The sequence below is a fragment of the Salmo salar genome, chromosome ssa12 (assembly GCF_905237065.1).
Source record: "Salmo salar chromosome ssa12, Ssal_v3.1, whole genome shotgun sequence".
In the NCBI taxonomy this organism is placed as follows: Eukaryota; Metazoa; Chordata; class Actinopteri; order Salmoniformes; family Salmonidae; genus Salmo; species Salmo salar.
Window position 1 is genome coordinate 62677725 of NC_059453.1, and position 21985 is coordinate 62699709.

Below are 21985 nucleotides of genomic sequence, written 5' to 3' on the forward strand. Positions count from 1 at the left end.
GTCAGTTGGATTTTGTCTTCTTTCAGTACCTAATTACTATCAGAAGATGCCATGACTGGCATAACATTGTTATGCGTTTGTGCTAGTCAGAACTCTGAAATGTCTGATTTGCTAACTGTTTGATTGCAGCACGTCTACAGTTGAAGTCAGAAGTTTACATACACTTAGGTTGGAGTCATTAAAACTCGTTTTTAAACCACTCCACAAATTTCTTGTTAACAAACTATGGTTTTGGCAAGTCGGTTAGGACATCTACTTTGTGCATGACATGGATCATTTTTCCAACAATTGTTTACAGACAGATTATTTCACTTATAATTCACTGTATCACAATTTCAGTAGGTCAGAAGTTTACATACACTAAGTTGACTGTGCATTTAAACAGCTTAGAAAATTCCAGAAAATGTCAAGGCTTTAGAAGCTTCTGATAGGCTAATTGACATCATTGAGTCAATTGGAGGTGTACCTGTGGATGTATTTCAAGGCCTACCTTCAAACTCAGTGCCTCTTTGTTTGACATCATGGGAAAATCAAAAGAAATCAGCCAAGACCTCAGAAAGAAAAAAAATTGTAGACCTCCACAAGTCTGGTTCATCCTTAGGAGCAATTTACAAACGCCTGAAGGTACCACGTTCATCTGTACCAACAATGGTACGCAAGTATAAACACCATGGGACCACGCAACCGTCATACCGCTCAGGAAGGAGATGCGTTCTGTCTCCTAGAGATGAACGTACTTCGGTGCGAAAAGTGCAAATCAATCCCAGAACAAGAGCAAAGGACCTTGTGAGGATACTGGAGGAAACAGGTACAAAAGTATCTATATCCACAGTAAAACGAGTCCTATATTGACATAACCTGAAAGTCCGCTCAGCACGGAAGAAGCCACTGCTCCTAAACCACCATAAAAAAAGCCAGACTACGGTTTGCAACTGCACATGGGGACAAAGATCATACTTTTTGGAGAAATGTCCTCTGGTCTGATGAAACAAAAATAGAACTGTTTGGCCATAATAACCATTGTTATGTTTGGAGGAAAAAGGGGGGCGCTTGCAAGCCGAAGAACACCATCCCAACCGTGAAGCACGGGGGTGCCAGCATCATGTTGTGGGGGTGCTTTGCTGCAAGGTGCACTTCACAAAATAGATGGCATCATGAGGGAGGAAAATGATGTGGATATTTTGAAGCAACATCTCAAGACGTCAGTCCGGAAGTTAAAGCTTGGTCTCAAATGGGTCTTCCAAATGGACAATGACCCCAACCATACTTCCAAAGTTGTAGCAAAATGGCCTAAGGACAACAAAGTCAAGGTATGGGAGTGGCCATCACGTCAATCCTATAGACAATTTGTGGGCAGAACTGAAAAAGCGTGTGCGAGCAAGGAGGCCTAAAAACCTGACTGTTACACCAGCTCTGTCAGGAGGAATGGGCCAAAATTCCCCCACTTATTGTGGGAGGCTACCCAAAACATTTGACCCAAGTTAAACAATTTAAAGGCAATGCTACCAAATACTAATTGAGTGTATGTAACCTTCTGACCCACTGGGAATGTGATGAAAGAAAAGCTGAAATAAATCATTCTCTCTTCTATTATTCTGACATTTCACATTCTTAAAATAAAGGGGTGATCCTAACTGACCTAAAACAGGGAACTTTTTCTAGGATTAAAGGTCAGGAATTGTGAAACTGAGTTGACATGTATTTGGCTAAACTTACGACTTCAACTGTATATCTACAACCAGTTAGCACGTCAAACATTTCGGACTCTTCCCATTAGCATGTGAACACGGTATTGGTGCAAGTATGGTTAACTGCGTCTGAAAGTGGGCGTTGCAAAATGAGTGGATGGATCAACAGCGATGGGTAACATCAGCGCTCCATTATTGGTTCGACGCTGAAATGCATAGCAGTTTAGGATAATTAACATGGCAGGTTAGGAGAACGAGGTTAAGGTTTGGAATAGGGTTAGGCTTAGCTAAAATGCTACAGTTGTCAAGAATGTACTCATCGTGCAGCGCAACACTCCATTAGTGTTGCAGTTTGATCACCTTTGAACCTCAGTCACTTCTCTGGTTGTTTTTATATCTAACTAGACAGGACTAGAGTTGGCATATTGTGGACGATACAACAATTAATACCAAGTTAACCACAAAAGTGAGATCACTGTCTAATGTATGTTTTATTCTCATTGTTAATCATCAAGCAAAATTCAAAGAAAACTTAAACAAGGGTGAGCGTTCTAGTTTATCACACACAATAACACGTGTCCTTCATAAGTGAGCACTGAACCAAGCTTTTCAGTTCCAGCAAGTATCTTTATCTTATGAGAGCTCACCAACTGGTAATTATAATATATTGAAGTTGTTTCCACTCAATGTTACTATTCTGTTGCCTGGCTACTCAAACTCCTTGCTCCGGCCGAACGCTGTGCCACGGACGTTAGTTTCCGCAATAAAGTGAAAAACTCACCAGCGTTCGGGCGGAGCTAAAGCTGATCACTTTGTTTTGTACAACATCCCTCATTTAGACTTCACCCCAAAAAACTTACACAATGGCAGTCCTTTCTACGTCTGAAGTATGTAGAAAACAGCTCAGTTTGTCGTTAGGCAAACTATTCTGTATAATTGTTTGATAATTCTGTCAGTGCTTTTTATGTTCCATAGTTCTATTCGTTCAATACATGTATTTTTGTCATAGCTCTACATGTCACCCTGCATTCAAGCATCTATTATGAACTACTTGTACACCAATCAAAACTAAAAGTTTCCATTTGTATGGTTTTAAAAAATAAATCTTGATCAAAATGGTTCCAGACACACAACTATTCTCCAAAAGAGTATTGTAGTACATTAGTTTAGTCAAAACAACCCACACTGAGGTTACAATGATATTGTAAATATGGCATATTAATCAACAAACATCTTGATTTCATAGAATACATGTCCCCTCCCTGTTTGATTAGAAAGTGTACTGTTATTATGGATCAACACTTCACAACTCTTTAAAAGGCATATATTCTAAACAGTTTAAAATCTCAACTGAACTAGTCTGTTCTATTTTCAAGACTGTCTTCATTCAATGCCTTTGGCTTTCAGCTCATTCTTCACTCTGCTCAGGTAGTCAGGGTCAGGGTAACCAAAACTGTGGAAAAACACAAAGCACACATCACAATCTTGAATTGTTGTTCCCCCAGGCAGGTTACTAGGCACTTCCAAGGCAGTGGAAAATAGCCAATTACCCTTTGTAAATTAATCAAATGTCAAATAATTGTCAACCGTTACAGAAGGTTAATATAATCATATCCATCGTTTTAGATATTTTATTTTACCCTTGTGCCCCTCCATCGATGTTGGTCTTGTGGTGAATGTCGTTCCATGTCACACAGTCATCTGTCCCAGTGGTTCTGGAGGTCCCAACTGTGAAAATCAGCTTCTGGTCGAAAGCTCTCATCAGTAACTTCAGCACTTCGTTGCCCTCCTGGTTGTCAGGGAGATAAGCTGTTCTATGGGCCCCAATGAACCCTTTTCCAGGGTTGGAATGTTTCTTCTAAAGTCAAGAAAATGTCAAGAAAATATTTGTCAGTGTAGTTAAAACATTTTGCTGTTAACCCTCACTGTGGTGATTAGTAAAAACATAATGCATTATGAGATAATTCAGGGCTGTAATTTGTTACATTTATAATTAAAGAAAATCAAGGGTTTTACCGTCTGTTTTCCACTTGGTATGACATAGTCGATAACTATCACGCCATAGCCATGGTATCCAGGTATGCTGCGGTAACGGTCATGTGACACTTTCATTGTTCCCTCAGGCTGGTCTCCCTCCACCTTTCCAAACACATCCTTACACAAAGGACAGCTGGGGCCTGAGAATTCCACTGCCTTCTCCAGACAATCTGTACAAAACTCATGGCTGCAGGACAACTTCATCTTGTTGATAAATCTGTCCATGCATATGGGGCAATTATCATCTTCAGGCCCTCCTGTTGCTCCTCCATCTCTGACTGCTCCCCCCGTGGCTGCTCCAGTGCTGGATCTGTCTCCAGGAAACTCAATCTTGTGCTTGTCTTCTTTAAACATAGGCCTTTTCAGCATCATCTCTAGCTCTTTGACAGCAGGGCCCAAATGTTGCGGTAGGCCAATCAGCCTCCAGGGACCATAGTTTTCTCCTGCCCAGACACAGCGGTGTCGAGGATGGATCTCCTCCAGCTTGTCCCCCACAGTCTTTGCATGGGTAGTGTCCAGAAGGTGGAAGCTCATCGCTGATGTCGCAACCTTCTGGTAGAGGTGCATGAGAGCTCTGATGGCGTTGCTTTCCAGAGAGACTGCCGGTGATGTTGTAGGTCTGGTTTTAATTTTTACCTTGCCTGGAGACTTTTCCTCCATGAAATCCACTCCAAATGTATTTTTGATTGCTGTTATTTTCTCATGAAAGGCAGATTTCATCAGATCCCAGTGAGTCTGGTCCATGGCCAGCCCATGTAACAAAAGTGGATCTTTGATGTCCATCCCAATCATCCGTGGTGTTTTTGGAGATCTCGAAACAGGTCCTCCAGCAAATCCAGATGCTTCCTCTGTGGAGCTGTGATCCATTCCAAATGTCATTACTGTAGTCTTCATCCCAAAAGCCTTATTGACTGCCATGATGTTCTGAGCCGGCCCAAACACAACACAGCCATTGGCAGACACATTTAGTACCAGCCTGGTCTCCTCATTCTGGATGTTTTTCAGCATATTCATGAGGTCTCCTGGATCCCCAGGTGTCAGATGGGTGGAAATGCTGTCCAAATCAACTACACGCTTCTGGAAGAAGTCACTGAACTCCTGGTGGGCTTTGGTCAGCATAAAATCTCTGCCTGTTTTCTGTGTGTCCTCTTTGATGGACAACTTCACTTCTGCACTGATTTTGACTCCATTTCTTTTCTCTATGTCCTCCATCTCCTTCCGGTAGGCCTGATTCAAGTACACAAACTGGATCAGTGGGACTGGAAAGCCAATTTCCTTCTGCCCAGGGTCTTCATGGGTCTTCATTCCATTGTGAGTCATGCTTTGTGCCGCTTCTGCATTATCGTTCCAATCCGCTTCTGGCTCGGTTTCCGTCTCCCTGACGATCTTGGTCAACTCTCTGTAGATCTGGTTCACTTCATCAAAGCTCCCTTTTACAGCCAACTTGTGATCGGTGGTGTGGTAATGACGGAGAAGGGCAGCCCGTACTTCAGGTTTGTAGCCACCGATGTCAATGCTAGCACTTACAGTTATTGGGAGTTTGACCTAGAGGTGGGGGAAATAATATTTAAAAAATGTACATTATACTTTTTATATTATAGTTGATTTGAAAATGCTGTCAAATAATCACGCATTTGATTTACATACATCCTGTGGCATGTGTGCGGATGTTGGAGGCAAGACTTCCATTGAGCTGGGTTTACAGTTTGATTGATTCCAGAGTTTAATAAATGCTGGTGGTATTGCCCTGTGAAACCGCACAGTGGCTGATGTCTTGGCCTTGTCTTTGAAGGTCACCTGTGTTTCCTTCTGCTTCAGAAGGTCCTCAACGACTTAAGAGGGCAGATGAATAATAGCAGACAATCACACAATAATAATAATAATTACAACTCTTAGAATAAAAGACAGAAATGCATTCCCAAATCCAACTTGCTAACATGTCAAAAAAACTTTGCTATAGGTTTGGGAATTTAGAACAGGGACACATTGTTTGCATCAACGTTAGTGAAGATTATTTTCTTATAGCAGCACCTCTATGTCTTGAGCGTCTCCTCAACATTGAAATGATACAGGTATTAATGTATCATTCTAACCTGATGGGGGATGTATCTTGACTTCTGCTACGTTTCCGTTCACCCTTCCCACGGTGCATTCTGTTTTTTTAAAGTTATTATTAAACCACGACTGGAGACTTTTTTGAAGTGTAGACTTCCATGACAATGTTGCTTTCCAAGGCCACTCCACACTGACATAGACTGTAGCCTCATCTAGAGCTCCAGTGGTCTGCTTTTCCTCTGTCTCGTCCTTTGCCTGATTCAGGTCCTGAAAAAATTACAACATGTATTATTTTTGCTTTGTTCAGGTGGCTTAGGATGACGTCATGCTTTCAAGGCAGATATCAGAGTCTGATTGACAGGGGCAATAACAGAAACTGTTGTCTCCTGAGCGTTGGCCAGAGTGTACTACAGTAAAGTGTCTAAAGCTAGTTAGAAAAATGACATCCTTTGATCTGCTAGATCATTACCTCATCTTGAGTGCTTTGGGGGTTGATGGGAGAATGTTGATCTCGCTGTGATTGTTTGTTTCTAGTAGAGCCATTATCTCCTTCAGCAGGAGAATCCACACTCGTCTCTTTGGAAGAGGATGACTGAGGCTAGAGAGAGTGATGTCAAATATTGTAAATGCTGTAAAATATCTACCACCATCAATGCTTTAGAGATATAAGTTTTGCCTTATAGAAATATAAATTTGAAAAACGGCAATAAAAAGAAAACCAGTAAAGTAGGTTCATCAGATTTTCACAGCTAACAAAAGACAAAATTACTAACATTGCCAAAGTGCCTGGGGTCATACAGGGGTGCCTGATACAGGTCTGGGTCCTGGAAACAACAGAATATTCATATGGTGTTAATCATTAGAGACAACTTTATGGATTTTAACATATGAAAATAATGATTTGTCTGGTGAATGTGTGCCCTTGTTGCACATTAATCAATATATTATACAAATATTCACAGCTTTATTATTAGCATAATAGAAAATCCCCATAGAAATATCAGTTTAAGCTAGAGATGGGTTTTTTCCCAGGCCACACTACACTGACAGACTGTAGCCTCATCTAGAGCTCCAGTGGTCTGCTTTTCCTCTGTCTCGTCCTTTGCCTGATTCAGGTCCTGAAAAAATTACAACATGTATTATTTTTGCGTTGTTCAGGTGGCTTAGGATGACGTCATGCTTTCAAGGCAGATATCAGAGTCTGATTGACAGGGGCAATAACAGAAACTGTTGTCTCCTGAGCGTTGGCCAGAGTGTACTACAGTAAAGTGTCTAAAGCTAGTTAGAAAAATGACATCCTTTGATCTGCTAGATCATTACCTCATCTTGAGTGCTTTGGGGGTTGATGGGAGAATGTTGATCTCGCTGTGATTGTTTGTTTCTAGTAGAGCCATTATCTCCTTCAGCAGGAGAATCCACACTCGTCTCTTTGGAAGAGGATGACTGAGGCTAGAGAGAATGGAGAGTGATGACAAATATTGTACATGTCGTAAAATATCTACCATCATTAATGCTTCAAGAGATATAATTTTAGCCTTATGGAGATATATATTCTAAAAACACCAATAAAAAGAAAACAAGTACATGTCCTTATTTAACATGTAAAGTAGGTTCATCAGATTTTCACAGCTATCAAAAGACAAAATTACTAACATTGCCAAAGTGTCTGGGGTCATACAGGGGTGCTGAGGGATGCTTCACCTTAAAGTCATTATCCGCTTGATACAGGTCTGGGTCCTGGATTTTAACATATGAAAATATTGATTTGTCCGGTGAATGTGTGCCCTTGTTGCACATTAATATATGTATTCTACAATTATTCACAGCTGTCTAAAAATAAAATGACTAACATTATCAGAGCTTGGGATATTAACACAGGTTGCTGAAGGTGTCCCTCCTCCAGAAGTCCCAGAGTACCGATCGGCAGTATCTCGGGCTGATGAACTTGCGTCTTCTTCAGACACGTCCTCGGATATTTCTGCCTGAAGGAATAACTGAACATAAGTATGAGCGGCAATTCTAGTTCAAAAAAGGAAGCCACTTTGGACAATTCAATAGAAAAACTTGATTATTGGTTTGATAATAATCCTGGTTTTTCAGAGATTAGTTGAGTCACAGTATCATGAGGTCATGTACTAACATACACTTCAGGTCCCTGAGGCTTAACAAAGGTCGATGTCTGCACCCCGTGGAAATCTCATTAGCATAATACAAATACCCCCATATAAATCTGACATTATAAACTTAACTCAGCGAAAAAAGAAACGTCCTCTCACTGTCAACTGCGTTTATTTTCAGCAAACTTAACATGTGTTCATACAAATATTTACACAAGATTCAACAACAGACATAAACTGAACAAGTTCCACAGACATGTGACTAACAGAAATGGAATAATGTGTCCTGAACAAAGAGGGGAGGGGGGTCAAAATCAAAAGTAACAGTCAGTATCTGGTGTGGCCACCAGCTGCATTAAGTACTGCAGTGCATCTCCTCCTCATGGACTGCACCAGATTTGCCAGTTCTTGCTGTGAGATGTTACCCCACTCTTCCACCAAGGCACCTGCAAGTTCCCGGACATTTCTGGCGGGAATGGCCCTAGCCCTCACCCTCCGATCCAACAGGTCCCAGACGTGCTCAATAGGATTGAGATCCAGGCTCTTCGCTGGCAATGGCAGAACACTGACATTCCTGTCTTGCAAGAAATCATGCACAGAACGAGCAGTATGGCTGGTGGCATTGTCATGCTGGAGGGTCATGTCAGGATGAGCCTGCAGGAAGGGTACCACATGAGGGAGGAGGATGTCTTCCCTGTAACCCACAGTGTTGAGATTTCCTGCAATGACAACAAGCTCAGTTCGATGATGCTGTGACACACCACCTCAAAATCGATCCCGCTCCAGGGTACAGGCCTCGATGTAACGCTCATTCCTTCGACGATAAACGCCGAGCCGACCATCACCCCTGGTGAGACAAAACCGCGACTCATCAGTGAAGAGCACTTTTTGCCAGTCCTGTCTGGTCCAGCGATGGTGGGTTTGTGCCCATAGGTGACGTTGTTGCCGGTGACGTCTGGTGAGGACCTGCCTTACAACAGGCCTACAAGCCCTCAGTCCAGCCTCTCTCAGCCTATTGCGGACAGTCTGAGCACTGATGGCGGGATTGTGCGTTCCTGGTGTAACTCGGGCAGTTGTTGTTGCCATCCTGTATCTTGTACCTGATGTTCGGATGTACCGATCCTGTGCAGGTGTTGTTACACGTGGTCTGCCACTGAGAGGACGATCAGCTGTCTGTCCTGTCTCCCTGTAGCGCTGTCTTAGGCGTCTCACAGTACGGACATTGCAATTTATTGCCCTGGCCACATCTGCAGTCCTCATGCCTCCTTGCAGCATGCCTAAGGCACGTTCACGCAGATGAGCAGGGACCCTGGGCATCATTCTTTTGGTGTTTTTCAGAGTCAGTAGAAAGGCCTCTTTAGTGTCCTAAGTTTTCATAACTGTGACCTTAATTGCCGACCGTTCCACAGGTGCATGTTCATTAATTGTTTATGGTTAATTGAACAAGCATGGGAAACAGTGTTTAAACCCTTTACAATGAAGATCTGTGAAGTTATTTGGATTTTTACAAATTATCTTTGAAAGACGGTCCTGAAAAAGGGACATTTCTTTTTTTGCTAAGTTTAGGTATTTTTTTGTATTGGATGTGCCTCAATCCAACGTATCCGCCTATGTCCCAATTCCACATTTGCGGTGAAAATCAAATCAAATTTTCAAACGTTATCAAATTGTATTTGTCACATGCGCCGAATACAACAGGTGTAGACCTTAGGGAAATGTTTACCAACAAGCCCTTAACACTTATTTTTCTTACAACTGCATTGTTAGTTAAGTAAAAAATGAATAAGTAAAAAAATAACATAATTAAAGAGCAGCAGTAAAATAACAGTAGCGAGGCTATATATAGGGGGTACCAGTACAGATTCAATGTGCGGGAGCACAGGTTAGTTGAGGTAACTGAGGTAATATGTATATGTAGATAGAGTTAAAGTGACTATGCATAGATAATAAACAAAGAGTAGTAGCAGTATAAAAGAGGGGAGACAATGCAAATAGTCTGGTTTTCCTGTTCAATACAGGATAAAATGTAAGATTACGCTGCTCACCTTTAAGGCCCTCAAGGGTGATGCACCTAAATACATATGCCAACTTCTAGAGAACTATTCCCCAGCACGCACACTACAATCATCAGACTCAAACAGCCTGGTCACACCAGCCACAAACCTGTGGAGCATGGGTGACAGGGCCTTCAGACATGAGGCCCCTCAGCTCTGGAATGCTCTACCAACACGTCAAATCAAACTTTATTTGTCACATGCGCCAAATACAAGTGTAGACTTTACCATGAAATGCTTACTTACAAGCCCTTAACCAACAATGCAGTTCAAGAAGAGTTAAGAAAATATTTACCAAATAAACTAAAGTAAAAAATTATAAAAAGTAACAATAACGAGGCTATATACAGGGGGTACCGGTACCGAGTCAGTGTTAGGGGGTACAGGTTAGAGGTAATTTGTACATGTAGGTAGGGGTTAAGCGGCTATGCATAGATGATAAACAGCGAGTAGCAACAGTGTACAAAACAAAGGGGAGGGGGGGGGTAATAGTCCGGTGGCCATTTGAAGAATTGTTTAGCAGTCTTATGGCTTGAGGGTGGAAGTGGTTAAGAAGCCTTTTGGACCTAGACTTGGAGCTCCGGTGTTTGTCAGACAATGAGACATCCCGAAAATCGGTCTTCTCACTAAATCGTCTGTAGCGTCCGAACGGTTTGGCCTACAAACTATGATGACCCCTTTAAAGATGAGACTCTCACAAACACGATGGTGTTCTCCGTTTTGCTCTATGCCCCCCACAAGCATCTTGGGACTCGTCTGTACAGTCGGTACAGCCGATCTGCTAACTTCTGTCTGTAGCGTCCGAACAGTTTGGGCTACACACTAATACGACCCCTCTGTAGGAAAGGTGAGACTCTCACCAACATGTTGTTTTGCTATAGGATGTCCACAGGCCTCACAAGACTCATCTGAAGGTCCCCCAGTACCAGTTGGGAAAAAATGAATGGAAGTACACTACCGGTCAAAGGTTAACACCTACTCATTCAAGGGGTTTTCCTTATTTATGCTATTTTCTACATTGTTTTGATGTCTTCACTATTATTCTACAATGACATAACACATGGAATCATGTGTTAAACAAATGAAAATATTTTATATTTGAGACCAAGTTCTCATTTACAACTGCGACCTGGCCAAGATAAAGCAAAGCAGTGCAACAAAAACAACAGAGTTACACATGGGATAAACAAATGTACAGTCAATAACACAATAGAAAAATCTATATACAGTGTGTGCAAATGTAGTAAGATAAGGGAGGTAAGGCAATAAATAGGCCATAGTGGCAAAATAATTACAATTTGGCATTAACACTGGAGTGATAGATTTGCAAGTAGAGATACTGGGGTGCAAAAGAACAAAAATAAATAATATGGGGATGAGGTAGTTGGATGGGCTAGCTTCATGAGGTAGTCACCTGAAATGCATTTCAATTAACAGGTGTACCTTAAGTACATTTGTGGAATTTCTTAATGCGTTTGAGCCAATCATTTGTGACAAGGTAGGGGTGGTATACAGAAGATAGTCCTATTTGGTAAAAGACCATGTCCATATTATGGCAAGAACAGCTCAAATAAGCATAGAGAAATGACAGTCCATCATTACTTTAGGACATAAAGGACAGTCAATCGGGAACATTTCTAAAACTTTTAAAGTTTCTTCAAGTGCAGTCGCAAAAACCATCAAACGCTATGATGAAACTGACTCTCATGAGGACCGCCACAGGAATGGAAGACTCAGAGTTACCTCTGCTGCAGAGAATAAGTTAATTAGAGTTACCAGCCTCAGAAATTGCAGCCCAAATAAATGCTTCACAGAGTTCAAGTAACAGACACATCTCAACATCAACTGTTCAAAGGAGACTGCGTGAATCAGGCCTTCATGGTCAAATTGCTGCAAAGAAACCACTACTAAAGGACACCAATAAGAAGAAGAGACTTTCTTGGGCCAAGAAACACAAGCAATGGACATTAGACAATGGAAATTTGTCCTTTGGTCTGGAGTACAAATTGGAGATGTTTGGTTCCATCCGCAGTGTCTTTGTGAGACACTGTGTGGGTGAACGGATGATCTCCGCACGTGTATTTCCCACCGTAAATCATGGAGGAGGTGTGATGGTGTGGGGGTGCTTTGCTGGTGACACTGTGATTTATTTAGAACTCAAGGCACACTTAAACAGCATGGCTACCACAGCATTCTGCAGCGATATGCCATCCCATCTGGTTTGGGCGTAGTGGGACTATCATTTGTTTTTCAACAGGGCAATGACCCAACACATCGCCACCAAGAAGGAGAGTGATGGAGTGCTGCATCAGATGACTTAGCCTCCACAATCCCCCAACCTCAACCAAATTGAGATGGTTTGGGATAGGTCGGACCACAGAGTGAAGGAAAAGCAGCCAACAAGTGCTCAGCATATGTGGGAACTCCTTCAAGACTGTTGGAAAAGCATTCCAGATGATGCTGGTTGAGAGAATGCCACTTCTTTGGTTACTACATGATTCTATATGTGTTCTCATTATTTTTGATGTCTTCACTATTATTCTACAATGTAGAAAATAGTATAAAGAAATAAAAACTCTTGAATGAGTAGGTGCTCTAAAACTTTTGACCGGTAGTGTATATATGGAGCCATAAATAAGGGGTTAAATACATGTCAAGAAAAATAACAAATGTTCCCCCCCAGGTTAGACAGGGGCTTAGACTGTTTAGTGCCAAAAATAAGGGGCTAAATACATATATATTAAAAAAAATGTTTCCTGATCTTTCTTATATCTCTCAGATACAGGACAGACACATCAAAACAAACTTCCTTTAGATTTTCTTTATGGGACTATCTGGTCCATGTAGTGAATCTGTTATTCAATCCGTTTGTGTGGGCTAATATATTTTGATACTTCAAGGGGTCTGAAAATTCAAAATCAAATAGCAAAATTATCCTTGGTATGACCTTTTTAAAAATAAAAAAAAATTTAAGATCAGCTTAGTAAACCCCCCCACCCTTCCCCGACTTAGACAGGGCTTAGATTTACGGGTTAAGTGACACTGTTTACAGCTCTCAAAAGATACTGAGCAACAGCAAGCGGTGTTAGTATACCAACTATAGAGTCCTATAAAAGTCCTTACCTTATAAGTAAAAGCACTTTGAGAAACACTAGACCGTTGAGGCTGTGACTGTATCACTGTTGCAGGGCCACTGGATGTTCCTGTGGGCTGGGAGAGACAGTGGAGAGCACTTTTATTTTACCATCATCATAAACCTGTGCCTCACAAAGTTATAGTTATTATTATTATTATATTGGTGAATTCTCTCTCAGTGGCTCTGAACTGAAGTCTTAGGACAAGGTTCGGGACACACTCTATTCCTGGACTAAAGATGCATTTTCAATAGAGATTCTCCATTGAGGATGCTTTTTAGTCCAGTGATAGGCGAAGGCCGGGATTCAAGCCGATCCCGCATTGTCGGCAATGCAAAACCAGCCGAAAATCAGTTGTTTATGTCAAATGGTTGTTATATTTCAGTCTTCTCCAATGTATATAAAGTGAAATATTGAGATGCAAACTCAAAATTGAATACATTTCAACTATATATCTGACATGGTACAGGTGTCTTCTTTTTTTGAAGCCCATAACCATGTGTGTGAGGTGTTTACTTTTGTTTCAAAGTAGATTTGTTAAAGAATACCAAGAAACACTCTGTGTGACCCTGATTTAGCTCACTGCAGTACAAGGTTAAAGGCAATACCGCATTCACGAGACCACATTCACGGTAAACGCTCCACATGTCGGCTCAATAGCAAACTACCTTTAAATAGTGCGTAGTCGACACACCGCGAATGGATTGAATCCAAGCCTAAGGCCTATATTCAATCAGTTCCAGCGCTAACCCGCAATAACTGACAACTGCATAGCCGTTTCATTGCTTTTGTTTAGGTGATGTCGGACGTGTACCTGCATTCTAAATATAAGTAGCCTACCCCGAGACAAAAGTGTTTAGTCATAATAATTAGAGCACAAGAACATTGTAGGCCTTTATGAAATACTGTTAGTTGATGTTAACCCTAAATACCCAAATTAAGTCACCGGTTTTAATAATGTCACACCTGTGTAACATATGCCTCCCCTGGTCCCATCCTTTGATACCCACCACATGAATCTGTATTTGCGAAGGGTAAGGGGTCCGTTGCTGTTCTGGTCCAGAGACTTCATTGTTTCTGTCCATCTCTGTGGTTGATGTCTTGAAAGAAATAATGATTGTTAAGTTCTCCTCTTAAGTTCTGTTAGGATAAAAATGTTCCATGATCTATCCACAATACAAGTGCATATACTCACATCCATGTCCTCTACGTCTGACATGTTTAGTCTCTGTGCTTACACCACTCAAGATGTCACTTTCACTTCAGCCAGTCCTAAACACCATAGGTTTAGCATTTTAATTGCCCATTTGAACATAATGCACGTCAAGCTGGTATGTGAAAAACAACTATGTGTGCGAAATTAGATATAAAATGTTCATTGTATTATCATAAAGTATAGAAAAGGCAATTGCTTTCGCTGGCTATTAGGGGACACTGGGTTGGTTCTCACTTTTCTATTACTCTTGTTCTTGTGTTTCTCAGCATGTCTTAAGCCCCGTTTATACCCGGTTCTGACAGGCATCCTTTGTCCTGATCTTGTCCACATTCTGATGGTGCCTACTTTTCCAGACAGGTGTAGATGATTAAAAGACGCATTGTGGTCTGATTGTGATCAGATCTTCCTGACCACCTTCGGAGGTAGTCAGGCACGGATTGTGTCTGGATATCTTACAAGTATAGACAATTCTTTAAATCATCATTATCCCACCTTCTAAAATCATTGACAGGTGACCCCATTGACTTACGAAATCAATGTGTCTTAAAATAAATCAACATTTTGAAAGAATAGCGGTCAAATAATTTCCATACAGGGAAGGACCAGGAAATGTGGTCACAACGCGGACACAGATAAAATACATTTTAATAACATGTAGACACTGTATTTCTGAAAATGTGGGCACGATCAGAATGTGGAGATCAGGGCAAAGGACACATGTTAGCGGCAGGTATAAACTAGGCTTTGGACTCCTTTAAAGCGGCATGCAGCAGTTAAAGCAATTTTCGCCACCCCTGTTGTAGTAAAAAGCTGAGGGATGGGGCTGTAGAAATATAACCATTCTCAGATGTATAAACAGAGCTATGGATGCAAGGACTGACCATCCATGATATCAAAATTATAGTTTAAACCATGTTTTAAGGTTTGTTTACATTTACTTTGTTTACAGACATTGGAGTACAACAAGCTTATATATATATTTGGGGTTCTGATGGGGTACCACAGTTGATACAAGCTCATGAGGCATTTATTTAGAAGTTATATTCTTCAAGAATCGATGGGTTCATATCATTCATTTATAAGTCAAAATGGATGTATCAGCTGCAGATTGCCTCTTTAAAGATGTTTTTCTTTCAACATTATTGCCCAGCACCCTCCATATTTGAAGTTATATTGGCCTTATATTGGCCTAACTTTACATTTTTTGACATTTTAGTAGCTCTAGCCTAGTTGGTTTTAGTCAATGTCAGCGGTTAATAATGTAATGGTTGTAGCGTTGTTTCGCATAGGCGTCGAGTGATTTAGAGAGTTTTTTTCAAAATTGACACTGATAGGACAGTGAGTTATATGTAATGTAGATGTATGGTGACTTCATGTTTGGATGAACGGGACTGCCATGGGCAAGTCCCTTGACGGGTAACAGGAATGGTGGAAGGACAATCTGAAGGTAACGTTAATTATCTTTGCACACAACACAGGCCAGGTCCAGGCCTCCAGAGTACTCACCCTATCGCCTACAGTATGGAGGGGAGCCGCAGCAGTTTACTGACGTAAACGATGCAATTGTGTATAACATTGCATATACTGTAGTATTTTTACATTTTTTATTGACTTAGTGTTTTTCTGTTGCTGTTTTTGTATAACGGACTTTGAGATCACTGATAATCCACCTGATGTGGTGGAAGTTGTTGAACCAGATCAGAACGCCTTCGAAGACTACCTTGACTGTGGTCTTTGAAGGATGTGGAGGTATTTGACCAGGTAAAAATGATCCGCTGTTAATTTATTTTCTGGCCTTCCAAGATATATAAGATATGCATTTGTAATAATATGAAATATAATTACATGTATTTATATTATCAATCAAGGTGAGACTGAACATGGACAAGGTGCATGAGAAAAAGGAGAGCCACCGGAGAAGAATCAAGGGGACCAAGTGCTTTGACATCCGGGCGAATGACTTGGTTTGGAAGAAGGACGAAAGGAAGGCGAGACCCGGGAAAGCTTGGTGCTCCTAGCTGGGGTCACCATCAGTTAAGGTGAATATAAAAATCTCATAACTATTTGCATTTGCCGCCTCGTGGTGGGCGGCATCGCCATGCTGTCAATAGTACCAACACTGGCCCAGGGGTTCCTCAAAATAGTCAATCTCAAGGCTAACCACTGGGTCACGTTAAGTAACCGCTACTTCCAGTGTACGAAAGACTATTGAGAGTAAATATTAGTTCATCATAGGGAGAGCTGTAACTCCGCCCACCGGTGATATGGTGCAGAGCATTCTGGGCGATCTCTGAGTAGACGGAAGTAACTAGAGAAAGTACACAAGCCGTGATGAGTTCCAGCCTTCTCCTGTGATTACCTCTAGTTAGCATTCTTTGTTTTAGCCAAGGCCAGTGTGCGTCCTTCAGAAATGCGAGTTCATATCTTACAATTCATGTGTTATGGACGCACTCCTTTGTTGTGCTAATTAGCGTTTTTACCAAGAGCTAGCAACTGTAAGCTTGCTAACCCTGTTGTTTCTGTCATCTCATTTCAGACATTTAACGTTAGCATTTCAATGTCTAGTCTTATGCCCTGTGGTTATATGGATGTATACTGATTGTGGGTATTTTGTTAGCAATGAGCCTTGTGGATGCATTATACATTCAAGTTCATGCAGTAGTGTGAGGATGATGGTGGTGTGTAGTTGCACTCCTCTGATCATTCCTTAGTGAAGTCACAGCCATGTTAGGTTGTATTGCCCTGTGCAGCAGATAAGATATAAATAATATGGCTACAATTGGTTATGTAATTGGAGGTTGTATTAAGCCTATACCTGCCATTTACTATTGTATTTCATTTCCCCCTTTTCAGAACCACACAAACTCTTAGTTAACACAATTGTTAAGCCATACACTGTGCTGTGCTGCTACTGCTCTGTGAATCAGCATCATTAAACAACCTCAACTGGAATCATACCAGTCTGTCATCTGTGCTCTTACAAGCACCTGCGAGAGAACACAGTGCTAAGTAAAACCTAACCCTAAAGAATATACAGTCCACCAAGTCCTCAACTATCTCCAGGTAGGTACTGTTAAGGTATATGACTCCAGTGGTCATGACGCCACCCTGGAGTTTCGCTCAACTCATCTCATCTTTTCCAGGGACCAACCCTTACCTTATGCTTTCTTTTCTGTCTGCCATTAACATTACTGCATGTCTAATCAAACATTTAAATTAAATGATTCAATAACTGTATTTTTACATATCTGATAATCCTTTAACCAGTGTGTTTGCTTGTTTACATCTGTCTCCTACCCTTTACTCTGCTCCTGTTCTCCAGGACAGGACCTAGGGGTTCTGCCTAACACCCAGACATGGATCCAGCTGATGTCCTTCATTACCAACCACCCTCCAGCTTTTCATTACATCAGCTACTGTTATTGTCAAGTTGTCATTATCTGCTAAGAAAGAGCAAGAAAACTATCATACTGGGCACATAATGTGCGATGCACAGATTAGCTAAAAACAGTAGCACTGCAAACACTCAGAATAAAGACGGCAGCAGCGCCTGGACTTTGCAGTTTCCCTCTTCGAGTCTACCTTCCAAGACTGACTACCTGATGAAAACAAGTGACAGGTAGAACCTCCCATCCACACAATACCCATCACCTCTCTAGTCCACACATCGGAATTCAGTATTTCAGTCTGATTGCTATGTGAGTGTACAAAAAAATCTGAAAGTAAATTGACACACATCTACCAAAAAAATAAAGTTTATGTATTTAAATAAAAAATATTGCCACATTGGTTTTCACAGCTATTTCATAAGGTGTTGATTATTGTAAATTGTAACTTATCCCTTGATGGTATTTGTTAGTTCAACATTGTTATATCATAGGACATACAATAGATATATTCAACCACAAGGGTGTACTAATGAGCTGAGTTTTTTTTAAATCATAAGACGACTAATATTATTTTAGTGTTGCTGAGGGAAGGCCTGTTTAAAATGAAAAACATGCCAGCCAGACAAGCCAGTGTACGAATCAAATGTATTTGCATATGAATGGAGTGGAAATTGGATGACTTTGATCTGTAAGGTAAGTAACAATGTGTGGGGAGGCATTGAAATTATAATTTTTTACCCTGATTTTATTTATTTATTTATTTCACCTTTATTTAACCAGGTAGGCAAGTTGAGAACAAGTTCTCATTTACAATTGCGACCTGGCCAAGATAAATGATGCCTGTTTATTCATAAAAAGCAGAAGATGGTAAATAACAATAATTGCAATGGTTAGCCTATGCAAAATAATAGGAATACATAAATAATAAATAAAGGTCTTCATGTGTATCAAATCTAGGCTATTGTGGCTAAATCAATGACAAACAGCTGAAAAGTTCAGGCTTCATCATGATCTGTGATCAGAACAGGCTGGGGTGTTTTCGGTTCCGTTTAGTCTAAGGATATGCGTAAGAACGCAACTGCACTGAAATGAATAGCCTGATTCAATGGGATTCTCCTGAATAATAAACGTTTTTATCTGTTAAGCTATTTGGTCTATGCATAGACCCATACTGATTCTAACTTTTTGGAATTTTGCGGTAGACATAGCTCTAAATTGCAGGGCATTTAATAAACCAACCACACTTTCCTGCGATGTTGAGGTTTAGCGAGACCTAATCTATAGGCTTGTAGACTATGCAGAAATAATTGTGGAGTTAATCATTGTTATAGCCTAGATCGCTTTATATCATCTGGACCATTGCTTTTCCTATGGCTAAGAAAACAAGTGGTAGGTATATGCCTTTTGCCAGTCTCTATTACAAGAGTTAGCCCTATATCCTCACGAACCCTGCTTTTAACCATACGACATCTCCACAGAAATGTATAGCCTAAGGATTGCATGGTGACAGTGATTGTGTCTGGTAAACTGGGAAGTGGAGAAAAAAAACTAGGTCAAATTATGACATCAGTGATTTTCAGGTCAGAGAAAGATGTTTCTGAATTGAGTTTCCGAGTTGGATGATCTTTAAAAAAAAATCCAGGTGTCTTGAACGCACTGAAGTCGGAAGTCAGAGATTGCAGACTTCCGAGTTGTTTTGAATGCGCCACTAGAGACCTAAGCTATCTCTTGTTTCTGAATAGGGCTACCTCCAACAAAGAAGCCCTTGTCTGTATTGATGTGAGAAATAGACATATCTACACAGTAATGGTGGCTGTGATATCAACTAGCCTAATAAGTTTTGTATTGAGGTGATAAACCTATTTTAGCGAAATCGACAAATGAATTTGATTAGATTAGTCTGACAATGAAAAATATTTTTTGCAAAATCATGTACATGTAGACGTTTGTAAGCTTTTCATTATGAGATCTTTAATAATAATAAACTAAAGTCACAAACTAACACGTGACGCGTAATAAAAGTAGACGTTGAGGTGTTCATGGTAAGATCGTTCATAATAATGTAATGACCTGGCTAGATCATAAAGGAAGAATTGTCCAGACAGAGGCTTGAGTTTACGAATTTACGGTTTATTAACCCAACTTCACACAGGCCACTGTTTGGCCGTAGACCACGACAAATAAATGAAGGATACCCAATAAAACAACCGTGACCTTCTCTTGTGAAGGCCAGACGTAAGAGAGAGAACGGCTAAACCTGGTCTTAAACTTCCAATGCTCCATCCCCCCCACACCACTCAGCCAACCACCAGGATGCCCAGCATCAGAACATTCCAGGCATTCGAATCCCGCGATCACTGGGTACTGGTAAGTACAACACAACCAACTAATAGCCTAACAGGCTGACTCCACTGCTTGCGTCGTGTGCGCGAGCGTTGCAAAATACATTTTGAAATCTATATTATTCAATTACTGCTGATGCGCACCAACGAGCGTCTGCGTTGCCAAGGGCTAACACGGAACCCAAACCGTGCATAAATATATTTTGTCCCCACACCAAACGTGATCACGAAACGATTTAGTTGACCGTTTTGTGTGTGGATTAATTGTCGGAGTAGAGGACCTTGTGCATTTGCGGTAAAATAACAACGCAATGTTTATATCCCATGACAAATTAGCTAGCAACAGCAAGCTAGCTAAATACGACAAATTAGCTAGCAAGTGCAAGCTAGCTAGCTAAATTGCCATAAAGGTTTAATGCTTTTCAACCTGTCCCCAAATTAATGTAATTGGTTCAGAGTTTGTTTTGATATTTTAACCTGTGTGTCGTGATCGCGTTTGGTGTGGTGGGACAAAATAAATGTATTCACGATGGCGCACACGCTCAGCCGGTTTGGGTTCAATACAACACATAACACACAGCAGTCTGTGCGGGTCGCTACAATAAAACATACACGCAAACTAACACACGAACACTACATCTACATGACGTGTCACGTGACGTGAACGACCCGGCAGTTTGACGCCTTAGAAAAAAAACTTGTCTCCATTGACAGTCCATGTTAATACATAGTGGTATTTTATGGCGCTAGGAAGACGTTAGGTGACTTCATGAGAGGTATCAGTAGCTTCCGAGTATTATTTATGACCTTCATCACCCCCCATACACTCCAGTCAAATAGGGATGCCCTGCTCCTCTCACATACTCTGCTTTACACACACCTCGAATGCAATGTCATTACAAATAAGATACAAATACGATTTCGGGTATTGTCTCTTGAATTAAAACAAATATGGGATCAACTCAATGTTTTATGTAGCCTGCTTTACTGCCCAAATACAGAATAGTATCACTTTCGTTTTACACAGAATTGATCATCTTTGCATATCGATTAAAATGAATCCACAAAATTCTAGTAAACAGTTGCTTTCGTGATAGGCTGGTAAAAGTTCTAGAACCACAACCACAATCCTAAAAGAAAAGAAAATAGATACAATTTAGGTGCGATTAAAGTTTACTTACAAGTGCGCACTGCGTGACGTTCTCAATCAATTTCTTGCAGCATATTCTGACAACGGGCTGAACAAGAAACCGAAAGTCTGCCAGCTAACGTTACTGCTGACTACTGTAGCTAGCAAGTTGGCTAACTGACTAGAGCTAGCAGGCTAGCTAGCCCTACCCGACTACTGCCTATAATCATGATAGTCAGTGGAAGTAATTAGTCCCTCCCTCATGGTAACTAACGTTAGCTAGTGAAAGTAAATCACGTTAGTCCCTCAACCTGCTACAAGATTTCTACATTACTTTCTGTAGCTAACGTAGCTAGATATTCTGTCTGGCTGGTGCCTATTGATATTGTTTGTTTGTGTGTGGGGGTTCAGACGTAGAAATCTCACCTTTCTCCAGCAGGTACCTCTGGGCGGGGGACTTCGTTTTGTAGCAGGTTGAGACTAAAGTTAACTTACTTCCACTAGCTAGCTACTAAACACAGCCATTAATGCGTCATGAATATTATATTAGGGGGCGTGTACTTCCAGGTATGAACAAAAATTTAAAAAATGGAATGTTTTTTTGTTTGTGTTACTCGATGCACAATTTGGAAACTATAAACGAGTTGATATCCAGTTTTAGATTTCAACTCGAACAATTATTTAAAAAACGATGTATTTCCTCGTTTGGTCTTGCAGAAATGAAAGGAAATGGGAATTATCCAAAAGCACAAGGAGCGACTCAAATAACGTTGATGGATATGGCCACTTCTGTTGTTTGAAAAAGAGTGCCCTTGCTGCATTTA

At 40.9% G+C, this 21985-nt stretch overlaps 1 protein-coding gene and 1 long non-coding RNA gene across 12 annotated transcripts; one reads left to right on the forward strand and one right to left on the reverse strand.

Moving 5' to 3' along the window:
• Positions 1 to 2160: 2160 nt before the first annotated feature.
• On the reverse strand, positions 2161 to 21731 carry LOC106565470 (E3 ubiquitin-protein ligase DTX3L). Of its 10 annotated transcripts, none has more exons than XM_045691631.1 (14): positions 21588 to 21731; positions 14281 to 14357; positions 14096 to 14185; positions 13075 to 13161; positions 7631 to 7774; positions 7482 to 7517; positions 7101 to 7229; positions 6554 to 6604; positions 6250 to 6378; positions 5819 to 6047; positions 5373 to 5557; positions 3705 to 5270; positions 3329 to 3546; positions 2161 to 3141 (listed from the first exon to the last, which is right to left on the reverse strand). In XM_045691631.1, the coding sequence occupies exons 2-14, from the start codon at positions 14302 to 14304 to the stop codon at positions 3072 to 3074; spliced, it is 2958 nt and encodes a 985-aa protein (XP_045547587.1). In that variant the 5' UTR covers positions 14305 to 14357; positions 21588 to 21731; the 3' UTR covers positions 2161 to 3071. The 10 variants fall into 10 exon arrangements, with proteins under 10 accessions (XP_045547587.1, XP_045547580.1, XP_045547590.1 ...); XM_045691624.1 differs by having other exon boundaries at positions 7434 to 7517; XM_045691634.1 differs by having other exon boundaries at positions 7631 to 7762; positions 21588 to 21730.
• LOC106565471 (uncharacterized) lies at positions 16589 to 18099 on the forward strand. Of its 2 annotated transcripts, XR_001319675.2 has the most exons (3): positions 16597 to 16796; positions 17155 to 17364; positions 17624 to 18099. It is a non-coding gene; the product is annotated as an uncharacterized lncRNA (long non-coding RNA). The 2 variants fall into 2 exon arrangements; XR_001319674.2 differs by having other exon boundaries at positions 16589 to 17364.
• Positions 21732 to 21985: the final 254 nt, after the last annotated feature.

Coding starts and splice junctions, on each gene's coding strand:
- LOC106565470 (XM_045691624.1), bottom strand. CDS start 14,304: ATGTCAGACGTAGAGGACATGGAT. Junction 6,048..6,249: donor CCCAAAGCACTCAAGATGAG/GTAATGATCTAG, acceptor TAATTTTTTCAG/GACCTGAATCAGGCAAAGGA. Junction 3,142..3,328: donor ATCGATGGAGGGGCACAAGG/GTAAAATAAAAT, acceptor GTTTTTCCACAG/TTTTGGTTACCCTGACCCTG.